General features: G+C 37.1%; 1 protein-coding gene across 1 annotated transcript in view; it reads left to right on the top strand.

The window, feature by feature from the left end:
* Positions 1 to 520: 520 nt before the first annotated feature.
* The window catches only part of LOC104522013 (D-ribitol-5-phosphate cytidylyltransferase-like), a gene marked incomplete at its 3' end in the record, with an annotated part of 20,720 nt that continues 10,190 nt past the window's right edge, over positions 521 to 11,050 (top strand). The window contains 3 exon segments of the mRNA XM_010164176.2: positions 521 to 658; positions 661 to 704; positions 5,965 to 6,244. Coding sequence (XP_010162478.2) covers positions 521 to 658; positions 661 to 704; positions 5,965 to 6,244 — 462 coding nt within the window.

The following is an 11,050-nucleotide window of genomic DNA, read 5'->3' as shown; positions in this document are numbered from 1 at the left end:
AAAAGACCTGTTCTGCCAGAGCCGTTGGAGATGGCTTAATAGTGTCCAGAGGCCTCAAAGAAAGATCCACTCTTCATAGTGGGATCAACTGGGTGTGCTATGGTGCCTCATTACGCTTCACCCTTACAGCCCATGGTGGAATTGCAGGAAGCTTGAATGCCCCCTTGGCTTTGTTTAAGACATAGTTCCTGGGCTAGAAGCCACTTGCTCACATAGCATAAGGCTGCATGCATAACTATTCTTCATTTACATTGATGCAAAGAATTTCAGTAATGGGATATCTTAGCAGTCAGGTTTTTCCTTTCCTTAAGACTCTTTAAGTTCTAGGCATGTGACTGACAGTTAATGTTATTGTCGAATGTTAACATAATGTCAGTCTTGTATGTAGTGTCACTTGAAACACTGCAGGTAGGAGTGGAGTGTCAGATGTATTCTGGATATTTTGCAGTAACCTGTAGAGAAACAAACCTTTAGATTTTAGAGAAAATAAACGGGGAGGAGTGGAGGGTGGTGAAAAGAAATGGAATTGCTAAAGTGTCCCAAAGTTCTTAACTCACGGAAACTTGTACATCAAAATTGGGACTCTTTTTTCATTCCCACCCAGAGAGGCTTCCCTAAGGTCACTTGTTACTTTATGAAAGAAATATTGCTTGTTTTTTTTATTTAATTTTCAACAGCAGCCAGTCACAAAGCTAAACACATCAGTAAGCAAAACGTCCAATCCAAAGCTTTTCTGTCACAGCTGTAATTTCTGCCAAAGTGTCATGGGAATCTACAGAGAAGAATAATATCCTCACTCAGTGTATTGGAGACCTGGAAAAGAGAACAGAGTGAGGTTTGGGAAGGAAATGATATTCATAGGAAAATAAAACATTATTCATTTAACAACAACAAAAAAAATCTTTGATTTTGCTGCCAGTAAGCTCTGGGAAAATAACAGTTCTTTGAGCAACAGTATTATATTTATGTCCTAAAGCTGCAAAAAATTAGAAGGTTGAATTCTAATTGTACGGTCCAGCCGGGCGTGTGATCCCAAACTGATTGTGAGAGTAACAACCTAGTGCTTTTGCTTCACTTCAGGAGTGCAAAAACTGGTGCCAGTGCTCTCGCAGGCAGAGCTTTCTGCCATCCTTGTACTGAAATGCTGTGCTGGCTGGTATGTATGTGTATGGGGAGCTGGGAACAGGTGTACCCTAAAGCTTGGAATGGCTTTCATTTTTGTCTCAACACTTTTAGTTCTGACTCTGAAAGTGCACAGGAGGTACTTTGTTCTTTGTGCAAATGGTTGCACAAAGACGTAATATTGGGGAACTATAGTTTGTCACATAATCTATCACCCAGAAGTGGCAGATTTTCTGTTCAGCTTTATGCTGTCTTCTGATGTATGTTGTTTACCTGCTGTAATGGAATGAATCATTGACTGATTAGCCTGTAATAACTTCTGTTGAACTGGTTATCTCAGCTACTGCACCAACTTTTGAGCTTTTTTTAATCTGGAAGAAACTGAGCAATGTATAGATGGAAATACATGAGCAAATCAAGAATTTGCAGCTGCTTCGAATGTGCTTTTTAAAAATCAGGAGAAAAAGATTTTCACAGTGTTCAGCTGCAGGTAGTTAGAATGTTGAATATTGATGTGGAAAAACTGTCGGACAGGACGGGCAGAGATGAATGAATAAGGAGTGCAGCCTGTTGCGTAGGATGACAGCCTGTAGAACATTGGCCTGCCAATACTAATCAAAGAGGACCACATCGGAAGAGGAGGTGAGAACAAATAGGGTGAGGAGAAATGATTGGATTTTATTGCCAATAGAGTGTTGCTGATAGGAAGGTCAGGTCCTACCTTAGGGGTAAAATTAAAGTGTGTTAGAGAACTTAAATGTCTGTTTTTCCCATTGGATTTGTTTCCACTTTTATTGAACTGTGCTTTTGCATCAAGTTCAACAGAACTAGAATGACATTCCTCCTTTTTGCTTCTGTACAAATCAGTAGAGTTCTTCCTTAATTTTATTTTTTTTGTATATATATTTGTTTAGAGTAGAACCTTGGCAATTCCTTTTCGGAGACAGGGAGGAATCTCAACTCTGTGCACATGTGCACACATCTTTTACTAAATCTATACAGAGGAAAACAGAGTAAGGTAAATGTTGTTATGGAGCAAAAGGAAGTTATGCTTGCATTCTGCAAATGCATTTTGTTCTTGACATTTCTTTTTCTCTTTTTGCTTGAATAACAAGATCAGCAAAAGTAATGTAATGATTTATCTTGTACCTCTGAAGAGTTTCTGTGGCCGTGAAAGATCATATCTTACACTACTAAAGCCATCTCAGCAGTGACTGCCTGGTTCCAGCCTTGTTCTGCTGGTAAAACTGCCAGTTCCAGTAAGTTTGGTGTTAAATGGGTTGTTACTGGTCTGGATAAGAGTTGCAAGAAACTCAGTATGCGTATTTAAGCCTTATGTCAGATTTCATACTCAGCACTGGTTTGTATGTGAGTGAACTAACAGAGGGTTAAACTTCCGTCACATTTGTACCTCCGCATGCAATTGATGTGATACAGTCTCAGAGCATAATTAATTGGTTATTTCATTTCCTTTGCAGTCTGTGTTGTGAGGTCATGAATAGCTTAATATGTTGTGGAGTTAATGTGCTCCTTTACTTTGAGTTCTATCTCAGCTAGTATAAATGCATGTACTTTAGTTTGAAATTTAATGCAACAATACTCTTTTCTACTAGGCAGCTGATCTGTCTGTCAATGATGACAAGAAGGACAGTTGGAAGAAACAGACATATGGTCTTTTTCTGCCTCATTGTTTTCCTTCTCCTAATATCGAGGTCCTCCCAAGGCAGTTGTGAAGTGATTTTTAACTGGGTGTGTTACTTTTCATTTGATCAGATGTGACTTTTCCCCTTTAGAATTATAGCCTATGTTGTATGGAAGCACTAGAGTTCTGCATTTAGTGCTTGTTAAAGCACATTGGGGTACATTATTCTGATCTTTTTCATGCCTTGTGCCGATTCTTTCTGAACCTTGCATTATCTTGATCTAATATTAGTTATAAAATGGAAAGGCTGCTTACTATTTTTAAAGTGGTTTGGAGCATGTCCTGAGTTTCTTACTGTTTTAGTATGAAATCTTTCTGAAGAAAAAGGTGTGACAAATTGAGAGAGGGAAAAAAAAATCCATTTACTGCCAGATTGAGTGTATACTGGTGTCTTTCTACTTCATTAGAACACTTTGCAATATTTCCATAAGCAGATCTTTAAAAGATTAAGCACCTGTGTGATGCACAGTTCTCATTTGTGAGAATTTGTGGCGTACTTTACTAAATTAGTAGCATACTTTACTGAACTAGTACTTTTCATGAGTTTTATAAATCAGTTTTGATGGGACATGTTAGGCTTCAAAGCCTAAGCGGTTCTTGTATGTAATCAGTCGTTATACTCTATATGAATATATTGCATCTCTGAATCCCTAATTGCAGAACATCAGTCCAGAATGAGTTTAAGGAGGACGTACTCAAGTTTATAAATGTGTTTATCCAGACACAGGGTGGAGCTGTGACCGCATCCTGTCACTTTTTTGGTGTATTTTACCACTGAAGGCCTTGAGCCATTCCATACCCCTGTGCAGAGATTTATCATAGGCTGGCCAGTACTTCTGTTCTCGGGAATTCCCTTCTTCTCAGAAGATGCTGTGAACTGCCCAGTTGCCCCATAATCTGTTTCATTTGACTCCAGAATGGGAAATGTCAGTGTTCTTCTTACACAGTCACTAGCAAATGTACAGACTGGCCACTGTTTACAGGAACTGTGCAAGGCTATAGTCTTTCTGTGAATAAAAGTGCAGAGTTCTTATTCTAATATTTAGTGTGAAATAGCTCTTCTTGAATTTTGTGTTATTTAACTGACTGACTTGCAATATTCAAAAGAGGAACTGAGATGAATCCAATTAGTTTGCCCTACTTCTGAGTTGAAGTCATGCAGAGGTACTAAGTTTTGTAGTACCCTAAATGTAAGACTATGCCAGACTCGTGAGAGATTTGAAAACCTTTTGATGAACCTGTTGTGAGTGAAAAGTTGAAATGACACTTGAAACCATATTACTTCAGATTTTACATTTAAACAACTACAGTACTGAAAAATTGCTGAGAATATGTTGATTTGGCTGTATTTTCTGCCTTTGTTCATAATGAAATGAACATAAGGACAAATATTTGTCTTTTGAAGAATTCTAATAGCACTTCCATTCATTTTATTTTTAATAGCTATTTTAAAATTCATTGATATAATTTTCCTTGGAGTTCTACTAATTACGAAAAAACACAGAGGGTGGAAGATCATAGAATCACAGAATGGTTTGGGTTGGAAGGGACCTTAAAGATCATCTAATTCCAACGCCCCTGCCATCAGCAGGGACACCTTCCACTAGATCAGGTTGCTCAAAGCCTCATCCAACCTGGCCTTGAACACTTCCAGGGAGGGGGCATCCACAACTTCCTTGGGCAACCTGTTCCAGTGTCTGACCATCCTCACAGTGAAGAATTTCTTCCTAATATCTAATCTAAACCTCTCCTCTTTCAGTTTAAACCCATTGCCCTTGTTCTATCACTGCCTGCCTTTGTAAAAAGTCCCTCCCCAGCTTTCTTGTAGGTGCTCTGTTGTTTCACATAGTTTTAAGGGAGTGGTTTGTATCACAGATGACTTTCCTTTTGGAGTAAGGATAGTTCCTAGGCAATGCCTTCTTGTGTTATTGCAGAAACCAATAGCTCGAGCCTGTATATTTCTGAACTATAAATTTCTTACTCTTATCTTTCTAACTGGAAGTGTTTAGTACCTTAGTCCATCTAATGTCTGCAAAAATAGTTTCAATAGCTTTACTAGTTTTAGTTAAGAGAACATACCATACCTGTCTCCCTTCCTAATTGGATGCCTAGGCTACACAAGTGATTTTACTCTAGTAAATAGCAAATAGTTTTTGTAATCATTGCTCATCTAATGAGTTTCTTGTCTGTCTTGCTAAAAACCACTCATGTCATCCGTGGAGACAGAGAAAGGAGACAAAACAATTTTAAATCCTTTTTTATGCTTTCTGCATAGCATTTAGGAAGTAAGACTCTACTCAAGTAGATAGATTTGAATATGGTATTTCCATTATTTTGAAGTATAGTATGTCACATGTGACTATAATTTGTGTTCCAAGGTCCTTTGACACAAGTACAACTTCAGTTATGACTGGTTTTAATCTTGTGGGTGGTGGGTCATTCTCCCCCCACATCACTCCTCAGTTGTAGAGCTAGGCTGATACTAACAGTAGAAGCTTAAAGTTTTCTGAAAATATGCTTTTCATAGCTATGTTTTTACATTTTACTAGCTTTCTAGAGAAGAAACTTTCATATGTATCTATATTTTTTTTTTTTTTTGCAAACTGCCAGTATAATGTTTACGGCCAATATGCAGGTGTCACAGTTTTGATTAATTAGCAATCTGTCAATTCCTACTTATGCCTGTCTTGATAGTGATCTTTGTTTCAGAGTTTTTCTTGATTCTCTTATTCACTTGTACAGAGTGTACTGCATGGTAGAACATGGAGTATTCCACGTGTCCAAGGATTTACCAATTTATTGTAGACTGAATTTAGAGAAAGCCTTTTTTTAAAAAAAAAAAAAAAAAAAAAAATTAAAAAAGCGTCTGCAAACTGGTTGCTGGAAGCAAGTCGAATTCCCATTACTTTGGTTGGCATCCATGCATCCATGTGTCGGTAGACATCCTGTCATGTAGCTCTCCCTTTAGGGGTGGAGTGCTAGTACACACACAAAGACATAGACTTGAGTATATTGAAAGATGCTTTATTTAACCATCTTGAATTTTTTTTTAATACTAATTTATTTGTTTCATGGGAATATCTGTACTTTTATTTAGCCATTCATGTCTACTTTTTCTGTTTTTTTACTGTTTCTTCCAGGATAAGTTGGATATCCAACATTATTGTGGTGGTCTCTCCTGAAAATATTGAAACAATGAAGTCTATCATTGAAAAATATGGCCACAAAAGAGTTATGGTAGTAAAAGGTGGAATGACTCGTCACCGGTCAATTTTCAATGGACTGAAAGTATTTGCAGACAATGAATTTTCCAACCATCTGCTCCAGAAACCAGAAGTAGTGATTATCCATGATGCTGTGAGGCCATTTGTTGAAGAAGATATTCTTTCAAAAGTGGTTATGGCTGCTAAAGAACATGGGGTATGTACTACACAGCAACGCAGCTCTGCAACGTTCTTTATACTGTACAGTGTGAAATCATGACTGATAAATAAGGATTTTCCTAGCTAAGATAGAGATGTAAGAAATCATGACTTAGCCACAGGCTTGTTTGTACAGTTTGCTGTCTTTACTTTGTACTTAATTTCTTTGTTAATAAGACAGTCGAATCCTAAGAAAGGAGATGATTTGAGGTAGAAGTCCTCAGTGACAGTGGCTGCTAGGAAGAGCTAGGAAAACCTACCACTGCTTGTCTTTTTCAGGAAATGAGGTAAAACATAAGCTGATTGACAGATCATTCACAACTTTTACAGTGGAATAGAGTCTCCAGAAAATGAATTGTGGTATTTCCTTAGCACTCCTCTACCTTTGTTTGAAAGCTTATAGTGTAGAAAGGGAGTGTACAACTTGTTAAAATATTTATTATGAAAGTTAAATTATGTAAGGTCTCTCAGAACAGTATGTTAGAAATGTAAGCATATTGAGCTTCTTAATAGTAGACCTGTACTTTTGTAGATTGGCTTAATGAGAAATGATGATAAAATAGAGACTGTTCTAGTTTTCAGTGATACAGAACATAAGTTTCCAGTTATAAAAACTTAAATTCCATTAGGATTTTAACAAGGTTTTTGACCTTTCTCATATAGCACAAAGTAGCTTTCCAGGATTCATTCTCTGCCAAGGATTTTAAACTGTAAATCTATTTGAAATGAGATTCTTTGAGCGTAGTAGAAAAACATTACTTGTATTGATGTTGAATTTAAATGAAAAGAACTATTTTCTATTTGTGTTTATGTATCTGTGTGAGTTATAGTATATCATATATCATTTGTCTTCGTGTTTAAATTTTTTTAGCTTGTTCACTTTTTCTTGAGACTTGTGTGATTTTAGTGTAATATCTTTTTCCCGGTTTTCTTTTTAATTGCATGTAAGACATTTTCAGTAAAACAGTAGGGAACCAAGGCAGTCTTCACTGACCTTCTCAAGGCAGTGTGCTCTGGTTCATCTAAACTTCTAAGTGGTAAATATTTCCTTACCTAGGTCGCTGAAGGTCTCGTTTGACCTCAGAAAGGTGATGTTATACATTTGTCATAGTCCTTTCCATTGTGTAATGGAAAGTGTGAAATGTGGCGTTTATTGGCTCTGCAGCGGCTTCCTCTCTTGGCCTCGGTCCACTGAATTCAGTGAGGCCAGGCCTTCAGAGAGCTGGACTCCGAAAGCTGTCAGCTGTTGATGTTAACCTGACAAAGTAATTGAATTAAGGAACATGAGAAGAACTTCATTTTATGTAACAAACTGGAAAAGCTTGCCAGAGAGGGGTGTCTGTCTTCACTTGACAGCTACAGGATTCTGAAGAACTAAATGACTGGAAAGCTAAGAACTCTTTCTCAAAACTGACATGCGTGGTTTTGAATATCAGAAAAAAATTGATTGAGAGAAGCTATCATCTTTAGTTCTTCCTATAGTCAAATTCTTTGCCTATCTAAAAGGGAGTAAATTCTTCAATCTTTCAGTACAGAAAGTAATTACTTCCTTTTGCATTATCTAGAAAGGTACAAAACCTGGCAGAAATATCATCTTAAATCACTAGTGTAATAGGGGTAATGCTGTATTGTTGTTTGTCTGCATACCATATAGATAGCATAATTATGAGAAGCTTTAATGTTCTTCAAAATGGCAGTTGATCAAATAAGTTATTGCACTTCTAGCTGCCAATTATCAGACAAATAAATTGCTTTATTACACTTACTAATCAGTTTGTTATTTGCCTGTAGGAATCAAAATGTGCACCTTAACCAGAACTAATAAATTATGTCTTAAATCCCCCAAACAATCCCTTGACTATGTGAAAATATTACTTTGTAACCAATTAAATTCCATTTATGTTTTTGGGGTAATTTTGTAATCAAAATTACATGTTTCTAGAGACAAATTCTTTATTGCTAGTAAAAGTTGAGAGAAGTGGAAGTTTTAGAAGGCATCAGTCCAAAGCCTCTAGCAATATCTCATTGCCAACATTGCATTTTAAACAACATAACTAAAAAATAAATTGCTTACAAGGAAAAAAAAATCAGGAAGGGAGGGGGGAGCTTGTCAGTTCTGCTATTGAGAGTTAAAAAAGCACATACAGTCAAAGCCTTTCTGTAGTTAACATAAACTAGATTTGAAAGTATGGTTTGTTTCTTTGAAAGGACTGAATCAATATGACGTTCTTAAAAGCTGGTTTCTGGAAGCTGTCTAACATCATTACTTTGTTCTCAGCTTTAGCAAGGATCTGAACAAAGCATACATGCTGATACAGATGTACAGTGCTACTCAGGCTCGTGGACTCTTACTCACATACACTATCAGTCAAAATAATACCCCCAGACAGAAAATGGTATGTATTATGCTTAATCTCTTCCTGTCACTGAGTTGACTCAGACTCAGTGCCGCAGTTATCAGTCTTACTTTATCAGAAGGCTGGAGTAGAAAACATGCACCCATGCACGTGCTATTCTTTCCCCCAGTTAGACAGCAAAATAAAATGCTTTATATATGATTGTTGAGTTGCATTAGCAAACTATGGTGGGTGACAAACCAAAAAGCACCTCTTTTTCTCCACTGAAGGTGAAGGAGGACTTGGGTGGATAAATAGGCTGATCTGATGTGGTATATTTGAATGGAGATGGCTCTGTCTTTTCTTTGTTCTTTCTCTCTTAGAAGGGATTGTGTTTTCTTATTATGTTTTTTTTTTTTTTTTTGCCATATATGGAATATTTTACCAATTATCTTTGTCCTCTTAGTTATACTCAGACTGACGTTAGGCAGCTGTAAAGGCTTCATCAGTAACAGACCATTTTTCGGTCATATTTATACACTGGGTCCTCTGAAGTCATCACATGCTGTGTTCTCAGAAGTTCTGCTTTCATTGTATGCTTGATACTTCGGGGTCTGCTACTGTCCTGTCAGACGCTTGTGCAAAAGCAGAATCAAGAACTGATGACATATTACGATCTTTACATGATTTTTATTCCAGTGATATAATGAGTTCTGTAGTTTAGGAGACTGACTTATGTCAATGTAAAAATACATATTAATGAATTGTAGGGGTGTTGCATAGAATTTTGGAAGAAAACAGCATTTAAAGAGCTACATTATTGTGAAGATCATAATCTGTTCAGAAGCCCTGGAACTTTTCTGAATGTTTGAATAAATCGAGTGTGGTTTTGCTGCTGTATGGAAAATAGTTATACAACATATTATTCCTTTTTCAGCTCTGTAGTAATGGGTAACTATGGTAAATATACTGATCTTTCCATCGCTTATGGCATTATTGGTCCCATAGAAAGTTATAACCTTCTCAGCCAAGTCATTAATTGTTTTCTGTGTTGAATGGAGAACTAATGTATTGTTAACAAATACTTGAAGTCTTTGTCCTAACAAGATGTAGTGTTTGGTTGTGGGAAAGCACTGGTAAGGGGAGACACAACTCTGTCATTTCCCAGTCTCAATTTAAGTGATTTAGGTGATGCATTGTATTCATTAGGAAGGATGCAACTCAACAAACTGAAATACATAAATCATAGACAGAAACTTAAATTACAATCCCCCTTTCTTCTTTGCAGCATTTCTGTGTTGCACTAACAGAGCCAGCTGTGCCTAATGCAACTAATATATAGTCCTTTTTAAAAAGGTGACTTCCTTACATTTTATAGCGCCTGGAAGTCTACACACACACAGTCATTTTTACCTTACTTTTTTTAGGTAGGATTACATTATCCTGGAAATAATTTTTAAGCAATGCTTCCTGTACTTAAGTGATAGCTGAGTTAATTTTTATATAATGTCTATAAAATGTACCTCCTTTAAATTAAGAGAAAGTGCGTATATGACACTGCTGTTGCTTTGAGGCTAATTAAAATTTGTATACTTCATCTGAGAAGACAATATGACTTTGGAAAATGAAGTGTCCTTTAGCAAAGATGTGTTTTGTCACTCAAATTTTTCCTTCCTGCAGCAGATCAAAGGAGTAAAGAGTAGTTCCTTAAAATAAGGGAAACCTCAGCTTGTTCAGCATGTGTGAGGAGCTGAATAAAGGCCTTGGATCGTTCTAGCCTCTTGCCACATGGCGAAATCTGAAAGAGATTCTAAGCCATATCTCTCTGGCTAAGGATTAGGCATGCACACCTCCCCGAGTTTTTCCCTTTTTTCAGTGCAATATTTGGTGAAAGAAATTTAAGTTTTCATCCAGAAATGCCTCTAGCTGCATTTTGGCCGAGTTTGTGATCTAGGTGGTTGTGGCAAGGACAGCATCAGCCCTGCAGGTTAGGTGAAACTTCTGAAAGCGAACTTGGCCTGTTTCATATGCTGTAATAGTTTGCTGGGCTGATTCTGTGCTTACCCTTCTATTTCCAAGAAGATAAGTGGGTTATGGTACAGATAGAACTAAAACTGCCTTGGCAGGCATTGGAGCGTGTAGGAGAGAATTCATGAGGTATCAAATTCATACATACGTTTATTAGAGTCACTATTTGAGCCAAACTCACATGGTAAGCTATAATGATCCATTTTACAAGGCCCTTGATAACAGAGAGGGTCTTAGATGAAGCTCATATAAAGAGGTGACTTGAAATTTTGAATCTAATGGGCTGTAAGAGAAAGAAGCTCGCATGCAAGGTTTCCTGCAAGGACAGGGCTCGAGCAGTTCTGAGAGAAGCAGCTGAGTGAATTCAAAAGACAATGAGTTGATAAGCAGTCACAGAGTTGCTTAGGGAACTGCATGACCACAGACTATAGTGCCTGTGG

The sequence above is a fragment of the Antrostomus carolinensis genome, unplaced genomic scaffold (genome assembly GCF_000700745.2).
Source record: "Antrostomus carolinensis isolate BGI_N321 unplaced genomic scaffold, ASM70074v2 scaffold30843, whole genome shotgun sequence".
Lineage (NCBI taxonomy): Eukaryota > Metazoa > Chordata > Aves > Caprimulgiformes > Caprimulgidae > Antrostomus > Antrostomus carolinensis.
The sequence above is the reverse complement of the archived record's forward strand: the minus strand, read 5'-3'. Positions and strand labels throughout refer to the sequence as shown.